We start from the raw sequence: 24372 nt of genomic DNA, 5'->3' as shown, positions 1-24372 counted from the left end.
GGATCCTGTACTCGCGGGACAAATCGGGAAATGCCGAAGAGTCACGATGTCTGGTCGCAGGAACTCCGAGATGATGAAGAGGTACCAGAGCCCGTCTCTTCTAGTACATATAAATAGTTTCAGCACAGTTCCTTATAAAGGCCCTTTGGAAAGTGCAAGTTTAAATATCAGTTCACTTAGATTGTGAGCACCTGTGATTTTCCTGTTTTCCGCTTTCACATAGGCTATTATTCATTTTTGTCTGATGTAAGCAAACGTACACCCCCGTTCTCTACCTCCAGACTACCTATGATGGTACATTCCATCAATAAGAAATCACGAGGACGAAAAACTTCCGTGTTTTCCGAAGTTGTTGTGTGCTGTACACAGACTAAGATGTCTCGCTTGGCTTTTTGTATTTTCTTGACCTCAACAGTGACAATTGTGTCGACGCAGTATGTTCCACCGGTGAGTAAAAACAGTTAAGAAATGAAATGTTAAATTATCTGCGTTCGTGAACTATTAGGCTATGCTGACTTAAAATGCCGCAACAAGTTTTCCTTTTGATGTTATTGTTAGACACGGGATTAATTTCCCAATTTGCCATTAGTTCTAAACTCCTAAACTCTCATGATCTGTCTGTCTATCACTGCAGTACACTGAAGAATGCAGAACTGGCATGTATCCCCCTCAGGGTCCAACGTATGTATTCTGGTCTATGTGTATGTGTCTATGTGTATCACTACATTCGCAAAACAGTATTTCCCGATAACATTCGACTATGTAATGTAGCTGCCCGGGTTAACTAGGCCTGTCATTTGTCCTGCGGTGCAAGTGTCGTAACCAGTCCTAACACAAGATCATGTTTTGAAATTCTGTGTAACTGGATTGTTTCGCCTCACAGACAGTCTGTGAGGTGAAACAGTGACACAGCATCTTATAAGAGGTTACAAAGTTCAGGGCATTAACAGTGGCAAACATTTTCCATTGACAGGTTCAAGGGTGCAGTTACCTGGTACACAGTTGACCTAGATTTGCCTCCAAGCAAAAGATGGGCAGCACTAATGTCTGAGAAGAAAGATGAGGTAAGTGCTTTTTAAGGGTGTTCTGTAAACAAGTTACCTTGGGGCAATCAATAAAGACAGGCTATATTCAATTACAACGTTCTTTAGTAGTAAAATAGCTGGATATATCACGTGAAAACTAAGAGACAGAAACCTCAGACACAGAATGACATCACTGTGTTGGAAACTGTTGGCACCAGTGGGATCATTATCCTCCTGTATTTTTTGTAGATTGCCAGCATGATCAAGGTCATCAAGGATTTAGCTGATGCTTTTGTTCCCAGTGGGAAACTTATTGAATTTGTTGACAGTATTCTGGTAAGTATTTAATAATTCCAACTTTCCTCCAACCTTCCTTCAAACTTTCTCCTCAGAAAATAAATACATGATAAATGAAAGGAGAGTTTCACTTCTCCACTTATGACCGTAAGATCTCTGTTCTTTCAGCCTCTCATAGTTGACACACTTCCGTATCCATTTAATGAAGAACTTAAAGGAATAGCAGCAGGTTCCGGAGTTCCATTGGGTATGTGAGAGGACAAGTAGACTAAGGAAATGTTAACTTGGGTTGATGTCGTAATTTGTTAAGGGTGTTTCCTCTTTGTACCTCACAGGTGAGGTTACACTTTTCAATCTGTTCTACGAAGTGTTCACTGTTTGCACCTCAGTAGTTGCTGAAGACTCAGACGGTGAGTACTTTTAAGCTAAATAATAGCAGTATGAATACATTGGACTAATGATGTAGCCTACACGAAATTGTCACTGACAGTAAAACAAAGTTTTGTACCGTTTCTGTAACAGGTAATTTGATCCATGGCAGAAATCTGGATTTTGGACTGTTCATGGGGTGAGATGTTGAGTTTTATCACGTGTCAGAAATGGGACAAAATAACTTTATACTATTAAATCAACAGTGTATGTACCAGAAGGAACTAATCTGGACGACTGCAGAGATTTTACCTTTATTTGCTTGCTCTGTTTTTGACGGCAACGATGACCGGTATCTACCTCTCCCTTTACAGATGGGACATGAAGAACAAGTCATGGATGATCACAGAGAAGCTGAAACCACTGGTGGTGAACATTGACTTCCGGAGGAGCAACCACACTGTCTTCAAGTCCACAGGCTTTGCCGGCTACGTAGGCATGCTGACTGGCATGAGGCCGGTGAGTGGAGACGGGGGGAATTGGACACAGACGAGGACGAGGAAGTCCAGAGAATGCCCCTATGGCAGTCAGGCTGTTGCAGTACGGCTGTAGTTAATTCACTGATTTATGACAGTCATGCACAGTATGGACCCTTTCAAGAGAGTTCCATTATCAGCATCATAGTTGGCCCCACAAGACTTAGGTTTTAACATTCCATATGTTATCTTAATGCAGAGGAAGTAGATTGGGGCCCAAATAGAATGTTCAAGCATTGTTTTTGTTTACCTTGTTGAAAGGGTCTATACTGTCCTGACTTAAACAGATTTCCCACCCACATTCTGCAATTACAAATGATAACACTACTGTGTCTGGCAGTCTATGGCTGGTGAGGAGTTAATTATAGGCTTGGCTTTTGCTGTGCAAGTTACCATATGAGAACTTATTCTTCAGACTTTCGGTAGTTTTAAACTATAAATTAAATATCTACAGTAAAATCTTGTTTAGAAGTACACATTCAAATTCATAGTTTGCTAAAATTCTTCATAGCACTCATTTTCCCTCACCATCAACGAGCGCTTCAGCATGGATGGAGGCTATATTGGTGAGCCCCTTTCCAGCACTACATTTGCCTGAAAACAAATGGACCCAGTGGAATAATGGTCAAATGCCCATATGAAATACACATCAAAATGTTAAAATGATGTTAAGTTTTGCTTCACACTTGGCATCATATGCTATTCAGTTCTGTTCATTATCAATCATATATAATAATACATGGTTATGCTTGTTTGAAACTACTTGTAGATAATTATGCATGGTCATTACGGGCTCTGCTGGTTTACCTGTCTGTTGTAGGCATCATTGAGTGGCTTCTGCATCACAGGGATGCCATGTGGATGGGCTTCCTGACTCGCACAGTTCTGGAGAATTCCACCAGGTGATTCATTCTATTCTTTAATGTCCTCAGGGATGATCATTTTCACACATCACTCCACAGTTCCATAACAAGAGTGTGGGCACAGCACCACATGTAACATGTAGCAGCATACATTCCCAACCCCACCTGAGACAATCACATCACAAAGAGGGAGCAGTACAGCAGTATAGGTGAATTGTGCTTTTGTAAAGCAAGAGCAGGAGGTGGGCAACAGAGCTTTCAGAAAATGTGTTCTCTTCATGTGTGGCCCTAACACTCTGTCGATTTCAAACCATGATCATTGTTTAAACGTATGCTTTCATTATTCTCCAATTTATGTAGGCAACTATCTAATTTAATCAATTTCATGTCTTTCAATGGAAATTCTGTAGATGGCGCTTGTAAATCGGACAGAATTCCCTTAATTTTACGACACATATCCTCTTTCTGTCAAACTGCTGTTTTGGTCTACTATTCTACCTCGTGCATGGGTAGACATGAAGCTGACCTAAGCCTCGCTTGAATAAACAAAGGCAAGATGCAGCTAATTTGAGTTAATGGAAGAGCTTCAGCCGTAAGTTAAAGTCCACGCTAGTTCAAGCCAGGCCATTTTTGTTCAATCACCGCTTTCATTAGCGAGGTTGATGGAATACTACCCTCCAGATTTGATGTTGGATTGTGTTGAGTGTGGAGCTGATGTCGACAAAGAGGACTGACTGTTTCTTGGTGTTTTATGCCCCCAACGTTGTCTTCAAGGCAGCGCTGCCTGGAAGGTGCTATGGTTAGGCATGTGCAGGTGATTGTAGGTGTTGAAGAACTGAGTGGAACCCTTCTCTCTCGGTATGGCTGAATGGTAACTGGAGTAAAAGAGATAAAATAAAGAATGTTTTCCTCCCATGCTGCAGTTATGAGGAGGCCAGGTCCATGCTGTCCCAGACAAAACTGTTGGCTCCTGCCTACTTCATCCTGGGAGGAAACCAGACTGGACAGGGCTGCCTCATCACCCGTGCCCGAACACAGAGCCTGAAGCCCTTGGAGTGAGTGCGACTCCCCTTTTGCTTAGTAGCAGTTACCCTTCCTCACAGCTCCTCTTTACACAAAACTAAGAGCCAATACCAAATCACTTCCATTCTGAGCGGGAGAGAGCACACATACATTATCTAATGTGGGTAAATGGCACATCCATTGATGTTTAATGAGACAACATTACACAAATCTTTTGTGTACAAGTAAACACCACAATGAAATATACAATCCAGAGAGCAGAATCAGGGATTATAGCTGTGACGCATTTGCATTTCATTAAGTTGTTTTGGAAACTTGGAGCCTGTGGACATTTAGCCACTCTTTTCTCTGCCAGACTGAACTTAAAGCAGGGTAGGTGGTACCTGCTGCAGACCAACTATGACCACTGGAAGGAGCCGCTGTTCCTGGACAACCGCAGGACGCCTGGCATGAAGTGCATGAACCAGACGCTACAGCCTGTAAGTTAATCATACACCCTCTCCTCAGGACAAGGGGGCTCAATCCCAGGCAGTAATGCCAATGAAAGTGTAGTCTTAAAGGTTGTATCAGCGATAGTGGGGATACGTCACTTCTGTTGATGTTTAAACAAAACAGAGCTAGCTCGCTACTGCCTCCCCTTCCCGTGCAATTAAAACTCCCCTAAACGCGCATCTCGTCGATTATTGGTTGAAACACTTTATTTTGCCCTTGAGTGGTTGCCAACCCTTGTTGGTAGCAATTGTTTTTGTGTACAGATCTCGGAGCCTAGGCTGCCTACAGAGACTCGTTTTTTGACGGCCTGCTTATGGGGCAGGCAGCTAGCGGATCGTTAAGAAAGATTAGATGAATGTGATAATTCATGTTTGTGCCTGAAATCGCTGATTACAACCTTTAACCTAACCGAAGCAAGCAATTAATAAAAGAAAATATTTTACATTGCGTTAAAAAAAAAGTGACTGTCTTTACAGAACATCTCCTTCAAGACTCTCTATGATGTTCTCTCAACAAAGCCAGTTTTGAACAAGGTGGGTGTTGAAATACTATATTCCAGCATTCAAATGAAATTAAAATGTCTGCACCATTGAGCATCACTCATTGTTTATTAAGAGGTAGGTCCTCAAGGCCTCTATATTTATCTGAAGGGAAAGTGAAATGTCAATAAGACATTGACTGCACAGGATAATTATTGAGACCTGTCCATTAGAGCTTCATAATCAATCAATGAAGCATTTCTATTCACAAAATTGTAAATTTTACATCCAAGTAAACTAGTTTAGCATACCGTATTTTCCAGACTATAAGTCACACTTTTTTTTTAAGTTTGGCTGGTCCTGCGACTCAGGTGCAATATATATATATATATATATATATTTATGTTTTTTCCTCTTCATGACACATTTTTTGACTGGTGCGACAGTCATCCTCTTACACATTTCGCTGGGATTTTCTGTCCCCAGCTGACCACCTACACTACACTGATGGAGGTATCAAAGGGCAAGTTGGAGTCTTTTGTGCGAGACTGCCCCAACCCATGCATGCCTTGGTGAAGGCTATTCTGACATTACCGGTAAATTGATTTAAGGAAGGAAAAAAAAAAAAAAACCTACATCAGGGAGAAGCATCTCACCAAGAGGAATGAATCAGAATACTGGCTGATCCTAGTCATACACACCACTGAATGCCTTCATTAACCACTTGGAATCAACTGCTTAGAAATTAGACCTTTTGGGAGTCATCCCTAGGGCAATTCCATGGAAAATTACATTTTTTGTAACATCCATAACGCCAATAAAATGTGATGGTATGGTATGATGTGAATGATTACATGAAATTTGAGCATTTGCTATTTTTGACTGAAGAATGTACATGAGAAAAAAAAAAAAAAAAAAAAAAAAAAAAAAAAAAAATGCACAAAAATTAAATGTTGCTATTCACATCATACAAATGCCAAGGCATTCCACTGGCGTTATGGATGTGACAAAAAGTCAATTTTCTGTGGAATTGCCCCCTACCATAAAGATATTTTCTGCACGTTTTAAATGTCCTGTCTACCTTTATCTATGCAAACAAGGATTGGACCTTAGAAGCGAAGTCTGCACATGCTTATCTGAGCACTTGATTGAGAATGGATTTAAGCATGTTAAAACTATTTGGCATATCAGGTGTGCGGTGTCAGTTGTTTGAAACAGCATGTTTGAAGTTTGTATTTGATGTTTGTAGTTTTAGCAAGTCTGTATACCTCAGGTTTCGAATGGTTTAATTTTTCTACATTATGTTTAAAACTTGAATGCTTGAAAGATGGTAAAAGGGTTTTGCCCCATAAGTGATGGAACTCACTAAATTCTACTCTAATTCTAAACCAATATGTTCTGTGCTTACCCAGCTAACCACTATAAAAGATGCAGATGCAAACTTCTTTTGCTAAATCTTTCAGATCAATGTCCTAACATTATGAAATAAACAATGACAATTTTAAATTACGTCTATTGTTTGTTTGGGAAGGGTGCAATGAAGCTGTAATGTTTTGTTTCAGGACTAGGGCACAAAAGAGACTTGAGCTACATTTTACTGGAGGGAAAAGTAAAAATCAATGTTTTATTCTTTTTTTTTTCATTTAATCTTAAAACCTCATAGTAAATATCTGAATTACATGGAAATCAGAATGGGATAAGATGCCCAAGCACTGAAAAAGGCCAACGTGCCTGAAAACATAAAACTAAAACGATACATACACATTTAAAAGAGTGCATCTGAGGTCGACCTCTACCCCAACCCCCCCACAAAAGGCAGGCAAGACAGACAGACGGACATTTTAGTGCCGGGGAGGGGTCCATTCTCTTTTGCCATGTAGCCCATGACATACCAACCGAGCAAGTTTTGGCAACTATACTCTGACCGATCACATGTCAACACATCTACAAAAAAGTTGAATTCTGAGATGCCTACCTGCTTCTACTGAACCAAGGCTTTAAAAGGCCAAATGCACGGTGGCAGGCCGCAGGGTGTTGGGGGGCATTTAATGCAGTCAGGCACAGGAACAGAAGAAACGCCACCATGCCATAACTAAGTAACAGTAACTGATTGCAAATGTCCACAACAGGACCCAAGCCCATCCTAACCAGCTTCCTCTCTGAGGCTTCATTTAAAATAACAAAAGATCTTAAAAGACTGAAATAAAATAAAAAAAAAACATTACACAGACTACTGCAGAGCCTATGGACAGCAACATGAGTCCTCTAACCCTAAAATTTCCGTCTTATAAAAACGTCATCTAGGGTTCAACAAAGAACCCCTTCATGTACAGTTAGACAATTCCTTCTATGTAGAACAGTAGATTGCAGCAGCGTGGTGCCATTGGAACCTAATGAGATTAGTCTCTTTTTCCATTTCGTAGGCTCAGCTTAACCTTAACACACGTGTTGAGTCACTTTCCTCTAGTGTAAAGCAGCATGGATGATGTTGCACTAGTGTTGGGGATGGCCCAGACTTCCTCATGCACTCTGGGCTCCGACGGTCTCTGGAGAAAGACAAGAAAAAGAAACAATTTAATTATGCTCATGGAGAAAATTTAACGAAGAATCCACAGTTCAGGCAGAGTTCATAACACATAATTTATAATGAATGACATGAAGCAGTAGCAGCAGTAGTTCGTTTACCAGGTTCTTTCAGGGCCAGGCCATCACCAATGAGCCCTGTGAGGCCCTCTGTGTTGCCGTTGAGGAGCTCCACTGTCAGGTTGTTGTTCTGCTGCTCCTCCGTGATCCTCTTCCTCAACTCCTCCTGAGGAAACAGGACACAGATTCTTTATGCATTCTCACTCTCTTCCACACACACACACAGAGAACTCAAGCAGACCCCTGTCCCACTCACCTCAGACATTACAGAGAGCTGTAGAGGCAGATCCTCCACCTTCACAAAGTCATCCTCATCTGATTTCTGGCTAGTGTTTCCTGAGCCTACCTCCTATGAGCAGAGGACAATCAGCTTCTAATGCAACCCCAAATCATGTAGCCAGACAAATCACCATGATCTTTACATTGAAAACAGCGATGAGTAATGACAAGTGTAACATACGTCCACACTGATCATGACTGGAGACTCTGTGTCGGGGCTTCCAGAGCTGGAGCCTTGGGAGCCACCCTGCCCGTTGACAGTGACCGGGACAGTGGGCACCTCGCTCCCCTCTGCTTCGCCCTGCGCCTCTGGCTCAGCTCCAGAGTGGCTGCTCCCACGATCTTCCTCCGGGGAGTCCATCACCTCTATGGACTCTGACTTAGTGCTTTTGGCTGGGAAAAGAAAAAAGGTGGTGAGGGGAGCAAAGTCGATGGTAACCGGGAAGAGATACAAACTGAAAACGTTACATGGGCTTCAAACACTGCTTTATTCACCCCTTGCATGTGACGTCACATTTTGTTCGCGCCACAGCAAAATAGCCTAGTGGACGGCAAGAACACAAATCAAATCAATGGGTTGTAATGGGACATATCGCACAGCTAGGAGAGGCCATCCTTAAAAATATTTTCGTTTGCCGTAACCCGACCGACCCTGTCAATTTAGAACCGACCCAAATATTTATTTTTTTCCCCTTTTAGTCCGACCGACTTGCGGTTGTAAACTTGCGTTAATACCGACCGACTGTTTTTTTTAAACAACCAATACAAAGCGCAATAAAATAATATTTATTTTAGTAGGCCCAAGTATTGTGAATATAAATTGCCTACATGCAAACGTGGCTCACTTAAAAAAACCTGTGGCGTCATCTCTACACCATTGGTTTTACGCGCATGTCACACTATGGCCTACGCCGTTTCATTCACACAAACTGATAACGCTTTTTTGGCACGAAGTTCTGGAAGAACTGTGGCCAGATCTTTTCTCATCCCTTCTCCCCTAGTCTAACGGTGACCGTGTCGAGTATTGAAATTGGTTGTGGTCTATTTAGCATTTCTCAAAATATGGGTCCGCAACATGGAGACTGCTGGTCCGCGGAGTCGTGGAGTGAAATTAGGCCCGGTGCTTCATCTGATAATTTGCTGCGCAGTTGATCAAGAAACCGCGGATCGGCGAAAAAAAGAAAACAAACGTTTCTGCTATCGATGTCATTAAACATGGAGCCCTACAATTAAGTGGTGGTATGAGCATTCATTCAATGCGGCGTCTCTTGAGAGAGAAACTGAAACTAATCGATAACATTGGTATCAAAGCTCCGCTTCAACCTGTTGGAAGGCTATTTATTTATTTAACGAAACTTAATAGAACGGCGTTGTTTTTTAGAACTTCCTTAGAAACAGAGCAGAGACTGTATAATACACTGTATAGCATTGAGTATTGTATAGTCAAATTTCAATATAACGTGGCCAAGAGCTATTGTAGCCTTCTTTCTGGGTACATGTAGATGAGCCTTATGACCCAAAAAAAGTCTGCCATGACCGGGCCTCAGGTCAAAGAAGTTTGAGAAAGGCTGGTCTAGATAACCTGCATCAGAATGAGGTTTGCAATGGTGCGCCTGAAGGCCGCGGGTTGAAGACCCAGTCAGTTACGTCCACGATATGCACATTTGTGTAAATTCATTCCCTCGTAATCACCATGACCAAAATTGTACTTTTTTTTTACTTTGAATCTTGAAAAAAAAAAAATTGACCTACCTACCCATTTTACATTTTTTTGGCTGTTACTGCAAACAAAAATATTTTTAAGGATGGCCAGATTATAGTGAGATTTAACCGTAGTAATGCCCTTCCACGACTGTTGGCTTATTGTTTGGAATACAACAACATCCCATGTTCTTGCATAGATATATTTTGGTTTGTTTTCTTTGTGTTTCGGGAGTATTTCAACCACAATTGCATGCTTATCTCCTCAGTGTATGAAGCACAGCAGCGGTTGCTATAGCAACCATAGACTCTGAACAGGACGGCAGATAGCACTTAGGCAAAGTCTTTGGCAAGATCTGAATGTAAACAGATAATACCGTTCAAGTTTTTTATTTCCTATTTCTTTCAATTCTTTAACTTAAGACATGTAAGAAGTAAGTTATTCGCTGGGCAACGTACAAACTGACTAGTTACATTAGCCCTAGCACTATGAGCTACGATAAACGTTGGCTAAGTTATTATTTTATGTTCTGATATGACATTCTTAACGTTTTGACTATGTTACAACTGATAAAAGCAAGACAAATAAAGTAACCAAATCGCTTTGCAATATTTTAGTCCAGAAATACTTATGGGTGTTCATTTACCATAATGTTAATTACAGTAGCCTAACTTTACGACCTAACATTATCTCCCCTTGCTGTTACCACCAGTTTTAATAACTTTACATTTGCGATCATGACCCATTTCATCTAACAACACCACTTGCATCTGTCTTTGACTATCAGACCCCAAACAGCAATACATTGAACTACAAAGGTGTTATAGTGGTGTTCAGTTCATCATAATCGTTATGACATAATGTAATTTGCCGTCCGTCTCCAATCTTTTTGCCGTCCAGCATGGAGCCGTCACGTGACTTAAGTCACGTGTCTGCAAGGGGTGAATACATAGCAGACATTTTTATGGCTCTTTGGCATAAGAACTGGGTCTTAGTGTTTCTTTACAGGCAAGTTGAAGACCGACACCAAGCAAACAGGGCTCTTCGCCCTTACCTTCATTACCTTCTGAGGTCTCATGATCTTGACTGGTGCTGTTCTGAATCACGGCATTACACTGCATTCACAACAAGGTAAAGAGAAGGAGAAATACATGAGTGGCAATAATATAGACCGAAAAAAAATAATAATTTTTAAAGGCGCTCTAAACGATGCTGGGTAACGTCACTTCTGTTGACGTTCAAACAATACAGAAAGTTAGCTCACTACTTCCTCCCCCTCCCTCCCGTGCAATGGAAACTCTCCTAAACGCGCATCACATCGGTGATTTGCTGGAACAGTTTGTTATGTTTTTATGGGCAAGGTTTGCCCAAGTTGTTTTGTGGCTGTTTTTGGAGCCTGGGTTGTCCACAGAGATCGCGTTTTTTTTTTACAGTATTCAGGACACAGGCAGCTAGCGGATGGTGAGGTGATGTTTGCTGTAAGTGACAAAAAATGTTTTAGCCTAAAAAAACATATGACCTCGCTTAGGGCACCTTTTAAAAAGCTCAAATGCACACCTGGACTCACGGATACACACACCTGTTTGTTGTCATGTGTGGTGTCGGTGCTGGCTTGTAGCGATGTCTGGACCTCCACTGGCCCAGCCTCAAACTCCTCCATCTCCTCCAGCTCGTTCTCATCCTCACCGCTGCCATAGTTGGTCAAGGGTTGGGTCTCTGCCTTGGACAGGCCTGCACCCCATCCACAAACAGACAGACACATACAGTTATAGTCGATCAGACAGACACATACAGTTATAGTCCATCAGACCGCACATCTTTGACAATCCCAGAAGAAACACTGAACTAAAAGTCGATACTTTATTTTTCTGGAATTTCCATAATATCTGGTCGCTCACTGATAGAAAGGCGTGGTCCATCTCCATCTCTGCCCTCCTCTTCCTCCTCCACCTCCTCCTCCACTTCAGAGGCTTCACTGCTCTGTCCATCCTTCTCTTCCAAATGCTCTTCTTTCTCCAGGTTGTGAGTGGCCCCTTCCTGCTCGGTCTCATCTCGATCCTGCATTAAAAAAATAAAATAAATAAAAACAATTACTCTCTGCTATCAAAGAAAAAAACATACCAGCTGTTGCACATGAGCCATTCTGTGCTGGTTTAAAAACTAACCTTGTCTTGGTCACAGTAACCTGGCAAAAATGTAGTCTCGCCATCAGTGCCTTTCCCCTACGCACAGAGAGACATTAGATGCATTACAAGACAGATTATACAGACAAACATTTTTCTAAAGTATGGAACTTCAGTCCAGGGCTGCTGTTGGCTCCACTCCATACCAATTAATAAATACAATTTAAAACCACAGGCTGTCCCAAACCATCAGCACACACACACCCTCAGTCTTGTTGGCGTGTTTGGTGGAGACAGCGCTGCGACTTCTCTTGGTGCGGTTCTTAGCTGTGCTGCTGCTATTGTTATCAAGGTCCTGCATGAGTCTGAAGAAGGCCAGCTCGTTAAATAGAATCTCCGAGATCTCCACTAGCAGGTCCTCCCCACACTCCTGCAGTGTGCGACCAACAAACTTCCCCAGGGAGTCCTGCACGAGAACAGGCATGACCGTGACACACACACACACACACACACACACACCAAAACATGAATAAAATAAAAGGACACAAACCACAGGAGGCATAGCCATAAGGACACTATTTGGGTCGTACCTGGAGAATGCCGCCCAGCTGCCGGTGGAAGAAGCGCACAAACTCTTTGCTCTCGTCGTTTTGCTGTGTGAGCGTGAGCACCATGCGACGCACGGAGGTGAGCAGCTGGTGAGAGCACACCTCATCCATATGCTCCTGAGAGACGGGCAGCAGGACAGAGGCCGGCGTTATGGTCAGTGCGACTAACAACGGGCTCTACGCATAGCTTTACCTCTTCAAAAACAGCAGGGGGATTGGTTCTGTCAAATCACTAAATGAAGCACGCTTTATATTTTAGAAATAGGTGCATAAAAGCCTTGCCAGATGAGTCTTTCAACACCTCAGGTATTTTGAGTTTACAAAGCATCATAACCTAACTCCGAATGGAGGTGGCTCTGCAGCAAATGCTTCCCCAGCCAAAGAATAAGGGCCAAATCTGCTCTGGAGCCACTCGATATATGGGGCCTCATCTTCATCTGATCTTAAGTAGCTGATATGATTGTGCTGACGGCTCACCTTCAGGAAGGGGATGACCTCAGTCATGATGGCTTTGATCTGCCGATCCAGCTGCTGGGTGTCGATCTGAGGGCAGCGCATGTCTCCAGACGCCTGACAGGACCCTGCACACAAGACCAGCAGCACAGGTCACACTAAGGCCCATTCACCAGACCAGCAGAAGATGTCAGGCCAATGCCTATTCACAATATGTGGGGTAGCCCTTCAACTGCACAACACATCTTTACCAGAGTACTAGGGTTTGTCACCTGAGGGCTGCCAGTTGGAGCGTTATCAATTTTTAATGTTAAGGAGATTCCCACCATTTATTTATACACATGCTATACATTTAATTTGAAACACAACCACGCACACACACATACCTTCCAGTAGTCCTGCAGCAGAAGCAGAAGCAGCGGCATTGCTAGGCGAGGGCAGGTCAGTGTTAGAGGCGTCAGCAGCAGAGCTGTTTTTGTTGCTCGGGTTAAACTCGGCCTTAAGCTTCATGCGCTCATATTCCCTCATCCTGGCCAGAGCTTTGTCTAAGTGAATCACTGTGTTACCTGCACACAGAGGGAGATGCAGTGGGTAAGAGAAAAGAGCAGGATAAAAGAATGAAAGCTTTAGAAACCGAGGGATGGGTGAGGGAATAAAAGTCAGGATGGGTGAGGGAATAAAAGCTTAGCACATTAGCGAAGCTTGCAGCAGCCCTGGAGATTAGGCAGCAGGAGAACTGCTCTGATGGGTTCTCTAACAGGATTTGAGGATTTTCATTGCTGGCTGCCCTCACCTAGGTCGTCACTGGCAAAGGGCTCCAGGTTGGAGGAGGTGGACATGAAGCTCTCCTCATCCACAGAGTCACCGTCGACCGCCAGCTTCGGCTTCAGGCCCATGTTCTTTTCCGACATCTCCTACACAAGTCAAACACCAGTTGGTTTCAAGCCATGTAATACATCTTCCTTAGTAGGGCTGAAAGATTAATCAATTTGCGATCACAAATTGAACTACTGCAACTATATTAGCATATCACAAAGGCTGCAATTAATCATGCAACTCGAAACTATGATTACCGGTATTTGCGAGTATTTGGGATTTACCAGAAGTGATGCAAAAAACAAAACAAAGGTACTTGGGTACTACGCAAAACTACCAATGCTTGACCTTTCTCTATTCATCATCTTCCTCGACCATGCACACATACCACCACTCGTGCCTATTACCAATCCCATGAGTTCAGCTGACTATCAGATATCTATCAACTGACGAGACGCAAAAAGCAAGGGAGGAAATGGAAGCAAAAGAAAGAGGAAGTGAGGAGTGAGTGTTTACCGCATCACTGGTGACCAGACTCTCACTGGGGGTGAGCTCAGACTGGGAGCCCCCAACCCACACCGCCGGCCCCAAGGAGGAAGCCTGGTCCTCGGCCACGTTCTTCTCAGTCAGGTGCCTGGTCACGATGTCCTGGAGGTCAGCAGCATCACAGATTGCACAGATTGCAGATCAGACAGAACAGACGTTTCTATTTTACACTGGAGAACTAGGGAGTGAATATCTTAAAAGGGGACTATGTGTAGGATTTTAATGTTTAAAACATTCAGAAATTACCTACAAATATCAACAGAACAAATAAACGCTCTGATGTGGTGTCAAAAATGGCATTGGTGCATTCTGTACAGATAGACATTTTGCATTGAATAGAACAGCTACTGTCTGCTCCTCACCATACCTGTAATGAGTAGAGGGCCCTCTGGCGAAGGTAGTCAGAATTGAGAAGCTGCAACTCGTGGAAAAGCTCAATGAGGAAGTGTGGGCGTGACTCGTTCTGGGAGATGAGGGTAGCCACCTCAGAGTAGATGGTCTCCCTCAGAGCTTCGAACAGCGAGAAATCACTGCTAGCATCTGAAGCACAGAGGGGGAGACACGGATGCTCAAATCAACAATGCAAGGACAGCTTTACCACTACGGGGTACAAGGGGGATACGGAGAAGGAAACGTAGAAGGGGCAGTCAGAGTATGCATCAGAAACCCAAAAAAAACGATCATCGTGCAAAATCATTTTCAAATGTCATTCTTGCAATGATTATAGAGGTTCAAGCAGTTCAATAGTACATATTATGTATACAATAACTGGTCAAGTATATAATCTGAAGTCTTAATTAAGTGTGCCATTTTGTGTTCTGAGCCGGTAAACGCACAAAACAGAGGAGTCAGTTGCCTCGAATAATTTTGGACAGCCTCCTAAAGTAACAGGCAGCAGTTCCTTTCAGTCAAAAAGTTCTTGGCACCTGCTGTAAAGGATCCTGGTTGGTCATTTTTGGCCAGGTAATGTGGTAGAGAGGCAGAACCAAACATGTACAGATGTCAGCAGCAAAAAAGTATTATTAGAGGGAAAAAACAGTCAAAGTACCACTCAGATCAAAGACAGCAGCAGCTGCCATTCCCACCAATCTAGTCTGAAAGAGCCAGTCAGAGACAAGCTACAGCGCCATCACACGTGAAAGAGCCATGACGACGACGTGACACATCAACCAGGACGGAGGAGGACGTCTTGTGCATGGCGTGCCTCATTAATGAAAAACGTTCTACCCATAACAGACAGCCTTGTTAGAGAAAAAGAGAATGTTAGCCAACAGAGGGATGGTTGAGGAGAATTGGGATGGGTGAGGGCGGTGGGGGGGAGGGTCTCTTAGACATGCGGGGGTGCAAAAGTGGTTACCTGGAGCTTCAGTGCATGCAATTCTGTTAGAGAGGAAGGGTGTTCTCCAAGCATACGCTGTGAGGAGCACAACAACAAATATCAAAACCAAAAAATAAAATAGACTCTTGGCAGGATGTTATTCAGGGAATATATATGATTACTAATTACTGCCAGACAAAATGTACTTTGAACTAGCTCATCACAAACGAGACAGTAACGTGTTTGGATTTTTGCTTTGTTTCGTTTCGTTTGGCGAGGCTTTGCCCAGACTTAAAATGGTCTAATGCTGCCTTCAAATGCTTGTCAGAATTACAATTCCTACTTGAATAGCCTTTGGTGCCCGTCTTTTAGCCCACTTACAGCTTGAAACACAATGCATCTTTATTTGCACAATGCAAATAAGAAAACACTTAGAATACATCCAGTAAGTGGATGTGTGTATGTACAATGGACTTACATCAACCACGCACATGACCATTAAAACACGCCAAGTCAGAATTTGGGTTCCTCCTTGCAACTGCAACCTTTAGTAGACATGCATGTACAACCAGGGTGCGGTACGTGCAGTAATTCTATACAGCTTGTGATGACAGCATGAATTCTAATGCAAACACATGATGTATGGGACATGTAGACATGTACAGAATCCTGCATTCAGGCCTGCGTTTGTGCATGATGAGAAACAGGGACATCTGCAGAAGCCAATTCTAGCTATGTCTTATTCCATGACCATGGTGTTCCTTGTACAGTAAAAACATTTTGTTTTCTCCTTCTCTCCAACACACATTAGTAAACTCTTGTCTGTAAGAGTTTCTAACAACACTTGCTGCCATGGATACCTTGATGCTTTTGGCTCAAATGGCATCTCAAATCACATCTCATATCTCATAGTTAGCTTTACAGTAATAGAATGATGGAACATCCAACCGAAAGCCTCATCTACATGGGTTAATGTACTCTATATTTGTATAGAGTACATTCTGTCTGGAACAGAGTATGCTTTAATGGGAACCATTTTTAGTCCTCTCTGGTTCTACAGATGCGGCCTATTCTGTGCTTGTGTGTGTTCTGGCTGACCTGATGACACGTCGTTGGGCTTGCTGCTCTTGGTCTTGCTGTCCAGCTTCTCCTGGGTGAGTTTGTCCAGTAGACTCTGGTTGTGGCCTCTGGGCTGGGCCTGGGGGGCTCTGCCCCTCTCCCTCCCCTGGAAATAGTCTGCTGTGCTGGACACACTGTCGCTCTCTACACCTGGGACCAGAGGAAAGATTTAGGATTTTATTTGTCTATTTAATAGCTCAAGCACCACCTATGACAAAGTCACCAGCTTGAAAGAAAAATCTCATAAAATCAATATCTTAAATTGTGCTGTTTTTGCCACACACACACACACACACACACACACACACACACACACACCTGCATGTTTTCCCTTGCCCCTCCTTCGTCGGGTCTTGGCGTTGGGCGTTTTGTCACGCGAGGCCAGGCTGGCCTGAGCGGAAGCCTTCCTGCCAGGCCGGTAGGTCCTGGTGACTGTGGTGGGGTCCCCCGGGTCGGGCATGCTGCTCAGGGACTCCTGCGAGTCTTGCTGCTGGTAGCAGCGCGCCCGGAGCAGTCTGGGCGCGACAGGCGACGAAGACGGGGTGTAGGACTGTTGCTGCTGCAGCGGCGGGCGCTGCGTCTGGGGGAGTCGCGCCCCTGAGCCGGGGGGCGGAGCATGCTGCTGCTGCTGCTGCTGGGGGCCGTGGGAGCTGTTCAGCCAGCCGGGGCTCTGAGGGTCCGTCAGGCTGCTGTCTGCCTGAGGCCTGAGGGGAACCGGCACATGGAAAGAGAGGAAAGGACAGAAGTGACTACCCCATGCCCCCAATGGGATTTGTTTGCAAATTGTGATGGTAGATGGACTGCATTTATATAGCGCTTTTCCATTCCTCTGGGCACTCAAAGCGCTTTACAATTCTATGCTTCAGATTCTCACACACACACACACACACGCACCGATGGCAGGGGCTGCCATGCAAGGTGCCAACCTGCACATCAGTAAGAGGGACACATTCAGCACAGTGGAACAAGGGTTTGAAATTTCTTCTTTCAGATACATTTCCATGAAACACAGTAGAAGGTGACCAGAGCCACCTGTTGGCTTGATGGTGAATTAACATAACAATAGACTGGCAATGTCCCTGTAGAGGTAGACAAACAGTCAAGACTATGAACAGGTGATTGTCAGAGACTGGGGTCATCTCTGATACTTCTGTTTAATTTTACTTCACAATCTGGAATTCAAGGACTTCTACTTTGCATAGCTATCGGAAACATGTGTACGTACGACTGTACAAGCAACATATAAAAATGGAATGACACTGGCAGATAGCTGAAGTAGTAGACATGAATGGTGTGCTACATCTGATCGTTTTCAGCAGAACTTACAGACACGACTGATCCCACCCAGTGTGACAGGGTGGTGGGAGAGAGAAATAGAAGTCACATCTGAGCTAGTGACCCACTTCATGTCAGCACTGGAGTTCAGTGGAGCAGGTAATCACTGCAGGGCCCGACATTTACATCTGGTCTGCTTTAACACACAGCTCAATTACAATACTTACATGTTGGGTTGATATCCAATCAATCACACGGTGATTATAAACCCGTTAAGCCTGTGAGGCTGGGTACAGATTGCCATTTAACTGCATTTGAAATCTATAGTGGTGTCAGATCAATACAATGCAAATATTTTCAATACTTCTGTTACTTCACAATACTAGTAATAGTGGTCGGACTATTTGCAGGCAGAAATGGGTTTGGGATTGTTTTGTCAAATTGCAAAGAATTGCTACTGTACAGATAGAGATTCAATGGGGTAGGCATGACATATCAAAGTAGGCCTCTTTTTTTCCCACTACTGACAGGTTCAAGATGTAATCACAAATGTTGGCCAACATGGAAAGGAACAGATAAATATATCTGTTTACCCAGTGGATGTATGGCAACTTAATATGAGTGTTTCTACGGCAGTAGTAAGTTACAGCTTCATAACATCAGTAGGCTAACTCAATGTTCCACAGCCTATAGAACAGAAGCCAATCTACTGCATTTAATGGTCTTTACTTTATTCAAGTAACACGCGTTCTTGTACATTTCATCGTTGTGAAGCTCACATTTGCTCATATCATGGTCCATTTGTTTTCTTATCTTCCCATCTCACGCTAACTGTGTTCCCATTAGTAATCACTGTATCTTCCCTTAGCGTACCAGTAAAATGGCCGCTGCTACCCAAACGACAGTCGCACAAACTCTATAGTAAATAAGCTGACCAGAAAACTAATAAAATGAGCTCAAGCCTGTCTGGCATGGATAGAAACAGGCATTCAATCCAGCCCAACAGCTGAAGGAGGGGGTGGAGGCTGGCACTACAATCTCCAGAGGTTAACAAGAATGAGTCCCAGTCCAACTGGGGTGTGTGTGTGAAAGAGAGAGAGAGAGGGAGAGAGAGCACAAAAGAGAGAGCGAAAGAGAGAAAGATAGAAAGAGAGAGAGAAAACGAGAGAGATGGGTCTGCTCTCAAGGGGCTTAGCTGTGGCCTACATACATAAAGTCTCTGAGCCTGAACTGAGGTCAGGGGTAGAGCGGCTTCTCTTCCAGGGGAGCAGACTTGGTGTGCATTTCTGCCTCCTAGAGCCCCCTAAGGCTCTAAAAGCCCCTAAAATGCAACCTAGGGTCTTTTAGTGAATGTACCAGAGACGCACTAAATCTTAAAAGTGGCGCTTCCGTCCTAATTATGCTTTTAAACTAAAGTTTGACTTAGTACATTCACAAAAAGATTGCGTTGCATTTTGGCAAGAGTTACGCTTTACCATACACACACCCAACCACCACAAACAGGAACAGAGAAATGCACAGATGCACACACTGTACCGGTTGTCCGTGTTGTTGAATGTGGATCTCTGCAGGGGTGGTGGGAAGCTCATGTACTCGGTCTTCATGGAGAGGTTTGGGTCCTGTTGCTGCTGAGAGGGGCCAGCCTGCGCAGCAGGGCTCTGGGGGAACTCGCCCCCCGCGGAAGGAAACATGGGGGCCATGTTAAAGCCTGGGAGGAGGTGAAGGAGGAGACCTTAACACAAATACTCAAAACAGAAAGGACTGCTTTAACTAATAGATTAAAGTATCTACAAAATGCCTTACAAATGCACGTATGTAAATGTCCACACATACAAGCATTAGCATTTGCAATCAAGTTGTCCATCATTCCATGTTCTTCTGATGCACAAGTGAACTTTAACACTTGAACACAAGAACAGATCTGAACAATGACATGCCGTGTAATAAGTTGACCGAGGGAAGCGAGTCACTGCTAACTAGGTCAAGGTGACCTGCGCACAAATTCTGTTCAGTACACCGTTTCCATGGCAACAGAATGAGGTCACAGCCAAGCTCTACAAAGAAGTTGTGAATCTGTGCAGAGAAGTAAGACAGAGACGCTGCTGTGGATGAGCTCTGTTTGTTCGTGCCTACTGCTGAGTCTGAAGTATGTGTGTGCTACTTGTGTATCTGCATCTCTGCCCTTTTGTTTGCATGCGCTCCAACATGCATTTGGTTCAGTTCAATTTCAATTTAATATCACTTTTTAGAGCGCCAAAACATTGCACATGTCTCATGGCGCTTTACGTAAGGGATAACGGCCGCCGAGGTGTCCGGTTATACGGAATTAATGGACGAGGGGCAAAACCTCCGACGCGCAGCGGAGTTGCCTCCGCCCGATCTATTAATTCCGTATAACTGGACACACCTCGAAGGCCGTTATCCCGCTTATCACCCGGTTGCCACTGTAAAGCAAAGGAAACACACGGTTCCGTTTAAAAATAAGCTCACTAGTTCAGCTTGTTGTACAACTTTCGTTGGCCCTATAACAGCAATAGCATGGACAGTTAGCTTGTTTACAGTTGATTCCATTGTTGCGAAGCCTGCAACCATCGTCCTACTATGGTTGTTATAGTTACCATTCATAAGCATTGATATGGAACGGGGTCCTGTTATTCTGAATTAATAGCCACCCCACCCGCCAATCAGAAAAGAGCATTTCTTCTCTCCGGGTGATAAAGAGTGTTAAACAATCAGAGAAGGCCCATGAGTAACTGGGGCCAGGAAAAACTCCCTAGAATTGGAGATACATGTAGGAAGAAACCTCGAGCAGATCCACGACTCAAGGGCCTGACCCATCTGCCTAGGGTCAGTACAGAACAGTAGGTCTGTTTACATGATAAATTAATAAGTTAGTTAGGTGTAGAGAAAAAAAACATGGTGTTTAAAGCCACCTGAAGTGTATGTTACAAACTGGTAAGAAGCCAATGTATGAAAATTGTACGCATCCTGTGGCGGCCTACCAGGGGAGCAGGGGGCGAGCCCCGGCAGGTTGAGCGCATAGGGCAGGAAGATGGAGGGGGAGAGAGAGCAGGTGCTGGAGTCTTGCGTGGAACCTGGCTGGACCCGAGACTTCTGCTGCCCCGTTTGCTGCTGCTCCTGCTGCTGTTTACGAAGCAGCTCATTTAGACCCTGCTTCAACCTGAGACACACAGACACACACCTTATACAACATGCAAATTGATATTCACCAAACCATTCCCCAATGCAAAACACAGCTGAATATTTCTGCTCAAGGAAAACCTCAGTACTGTGTTTATATGCGTGTGTGGGTACCTCTGGATGTTGCTCTGCTGCCAGGCTAACTGTGTGTAGCACTGGTTGAGCTGGTGCATGATGAGGGGCACCTGAGGAGAGGCCATGCTTCCTGGCAACACGTTATACGGCCCAGTCATCAGTGTCTGCAGCATGTAGGACAGAGTCTGAAGGACATGTGGAGAAACACACCGTGAGAAGAGTGAGACTGAGGGAACGTCTGTTCCAGGCATCATTCTGATCCAACATGATATCCACTCTCAAAAATCAATTCAATGCACAAAATCCACTGACTGGCCAATTATGGAAATATAGTGAGTGCACTAAAGTATACGCACAATAAGAAATAAAAATAGACACAGAGTAGCCTTGTACACAGGTGAATCAGTGAAAAACACCAGGGGCTACTGCTGCTGCCCCCACCTGTTGGTCCTGCAGCAGTGTCTGGCACATGCTGGTGCTGAAGTCCAGTTGTTTCTGCAGCTGGCTGACCTGCTCCTGCCAGTAGTGCGTGCCCTCGGTGAATGAGAGGTCCGTCGCCCAGCGCAAGTTCTCCTGCCGCCTCCCGCCGCTGCTGCCCTCACCCTGCTGCTGCTGCTGCTGCTGCTGCTTGGATTGGCTCAGTCCAGCACTCTCCCCCGGGTACCCACCCGAGCCCTTCAGACTGAGTGCCAGAGAGACGGGGGGAATAGGACAGGTGTTCTAATAATAATAATAATAATAATAATAATAATAATAATAATGTTCTCTAAGCATGTTATTTACATACTGCATTTCCCAAACCCAAGGATGCTTTACAAAGAGTTGCTAATGAAATATAAAACATCAATGATGTCTCATTCAACACTACCCATTGGGGTATTTGGTTTACAGACCTGTTCCTGCTTTTCTTGCTGCTGTAGGACTGTTGCTTCCTGGGGTAAACCTGCAGGTCATCAGTGTAACTGGACTCTTCACCGGAGTCCTCTCCCTCCTCCTCTTCCTCAGCCTCCACCTCTGAAGCATAGCTGTCCTCTTCGTCATCCAGTCTGCACGGAGTGGAACCTCCCCACGTGGCCATGGTCCTGAAGGAGAGAGACAGCGGGGAGGGCAAGGAGGAGACCAGAGAGTTGACGAGAGTGTGAGACAGAGAGAGTGGACGAGAGAGTGAGACAGAGAGAGTGGACGAGAGAGTGAGACAGAGAGAGTGGACGAGAGAGGATTAGGGGTGTTCCATATGCAGAGGGGCACAAATACAGCCACACCTCTTATTACATCCTAAATCCTACATTACTAAATCCTCTTTCATAGTTACGAAAGATTGATGACGGAATCTACTACAGACCAAGTGAAAAACAGCTCGAGAACTGCACACCTCTGGAAACTTGCCAAGCACATGTATTTACTGTGCTCGTTCCCTTAGCAAATCTATTTGATTGACATTCACCCTGTGGGGTAGAGGAGACCTCAGTCTCAGCACTGCTATAGTGTTCACTCACTTGTCCTTTCCTCGTCCCTCGGCCCCTAAGCGTCTATGTGCTGCCATCCTCTGCTCTCTTGAAGCATGAATACCATAGTGTGTACAGTCCCACCAATAATACCAGTCATGACATCAAGAATACATTTATTTTCTCTCACTCTATTCTGGACAGTACTCATTCTCCCTCCCCCATTCCCACCAGCTCTCTCTGTGAATAACATTCTCACCTTCTCTTTGAGAACAGAGCAATTTTCCACACTCTTTGGCTCCATCTATCATATCTCTTTCACACCTTCTCCTTTTTCTCTCCTTCACACCTTTTATGAGTGGAGTCTGTGAGTGCATTTGCTTTATCAGTACCACCCCCACCCCCCATATCCCTCCATCCCGCCCCACGTGCTACTCCTCCACCTCACCTCTCATCCCTGCTGATGGCGTGTGGGAGGTGTGTCGTATCGAGCGCTGCGTCGCTCCTGTAGGAGGCGTCGTGGAGCACGCTGCGGCGCTGCTGCTCTGCCATCAGGCTCTCCAGGTGCTTCCTGCGCTGGCGCAACTCCTCACGCATGATCTGGTGTCGCCGCATCTCCGTCCACAGCTGGGCGGGAGAGACCACGCACAGACGGATAACAAGACAACCCAGAGATCAGACTCGGCACAAAATAAGAGGGAGGACCAAATCACAACAACAAGCTCTACAGGAAGTAAACAAGGGTTAGTTTGAGCACAGCGCGCAGGACAGTCTGATTAGAGAAACGAGTCCAATCACAATCGTAAACAACTGAGAGCCAATTACAGCGTGGCAGCAGAACACACTAAAGAGAAAGTCATTTCTCCACCTCCACCGATCCACCCATCCCGTCCCTGTGCTCCCGTCTAATGAAGGAAGTGGCCCACTTCTGACTAGCCGGCCTCACAGGAGCCAAGGGGGGTGGGGGTGTAGTCACTACTCCTCTTTTAACAGGCTGAATAAAGGACGTAACCCAATTTCACGATGACTCTGGAATTCCTCTGACAGCAACACCAGAACCGGGCCAGAGCCAGTCACTACAGTACATGAGAAGAACGTTAGGAGGGTCCACTCACACCAGCAGTGACTGGCAGAATGGAGCTGTTTTTTTAGCACAAGATTTAGCACAAGCCTTTGTGTCTGAATAGGCCTTATTAAAGCACTGGCTCAGCTTCAAAAGAAAAGTCAATCTATTTACACTATTCATTTAAGAAGATTTGCAGATGCAAATCCTGTGGATAAATCTAAATTATGTTTGTCTGATTGATTATCAGATGTTTTTTTCAGGTAGGTAGTGATTTAGATACACAAGTGCAAGGTCATGAAGATGTAGGGAGTACATAAGCAACCTAACACACTGACATAGTCTGACACACACACAAACCTCGTTGTCAGCGATGGAGGCGGAGGCAGCTTCAGCGGAGGGCTTGAGGACAGTTGAGGTGGCTGAAGCAGAGTTCCCACAGGCTGGGGTGGACGCTGCCGCCGGGATCTTCCTCAGAGCCGGCCCGCTCACAGAGCTGGACACGGACGACTGGAGACATAAAATGGGAAGAGAGTGAAAATGGGAAAAGAGTGAAAATGGAAAGCCACCCAAGAGAATGCCTATAATCCAAACAGCCATTCCTCACACCCAAAACAAATGC

General features: G+C 44.6%; 2 protein-coding genes across 2 annotated transcripts in view; one reads left to right on the top strand and one right to left on the bottom strand.

Annotated features, from left to right (window-relative positions):
• On the top strand, positions 1-5699 carry asah1b (N-acylsphingosine amidohydrolase (acid ceramidase) 1b). The gene is made up of 15 exons (XM_048252798.1): positions 1-81; positions 282-447; positions 635-681; positions 974-1064; positions 1275-1361; positions 1491-1569; positions 1658-1732; positions 1845-1890; positions 2066-2210; positions 2739-2793; positions 3048-3129; positions 4014-4145; positions 4469-4592; positions 5082-5138; positions 5571-5699. The coding sequence occupies exons 1-15, from the start codon at positions 47-49 to the stop codon at positions 5658-5660; spliced, it is 1311 nt and encodes a 436-aa protein (XP_048108755.1). The 5' UTR covers positions 1-46; the 3' UTR covers positions 5661-5699.
• A 977-nt stretch (positions 5700-6676) lies between these two features.
• pcm1 (pericentriolar material 1) overlaps positions 6677-24372 on the bottom strand; it is a 33089-nt gene continuing 15393 nt past the window's right edge. The window contains 25 exon segments of the mRNA XM_048252785.1: positions 6677-7630; positions 7770-7893; positions 7984-8076; positions 8188-8399; positions 10763-10823; positions 11288-11439; positions 11607-11766; positions 11874-11929; positions 12096-12297; positions 12422-12556; positions 12917-13020; positions 13279-13458; positions 13686-13806; positions 14225-14356; positions 14622-14794; positions 15612-15668; positions 16671-16841; positions 17010-17395; positions 19503-19674; positions 20969-21147; positions 21282-21427; positions 21684-21924; positions 22136-22324; positions 23136-23314; positions 24111-24260. Of these exon segments, the coding sequence (XP_048108742.1) occupies positions 7605-7630; positions 7770-7893; positions 7984-8076; positions 8188-8399; positions 10763-10823; positions 11288-11439; positions 11607-11766; positions 11874-11929; positions 12096-12297; positions 12422-12556; positions 12917-13020; positions 13279-13458; positions 13686-13806; positions 14225-14356; positions 14622-14794; positions 15612-15668; positions 16671-16841; positions 17010-17395; positions 19503-19674; positions 20969-21147; positions 21282-21427; positions 21684-21924; positions 22136-22324; positions 23136-23314; positions 24111-24260 (3801 nt within the window). The 3' untranslated portion in view covers positions 6677-7604.

Source organism: Alosa alosa, chromosome 1, assembly GCF_017589495.1.
Source record: "Alosa alosa isolate M-15738 ecotype Scorff River chromosome 1, AALO_Geno_1.1, whole genome shotgun sequence".
NCBI classification, from domain to species: Eukaryota; Metazoa; Chordata; class Actinopteri; order Clupeiformes; family Clupeidae; genus Alosa; species Alosa alosa.
This window is presented reverse-complemented; position numbering and strand designations above follow the sequence as displayed.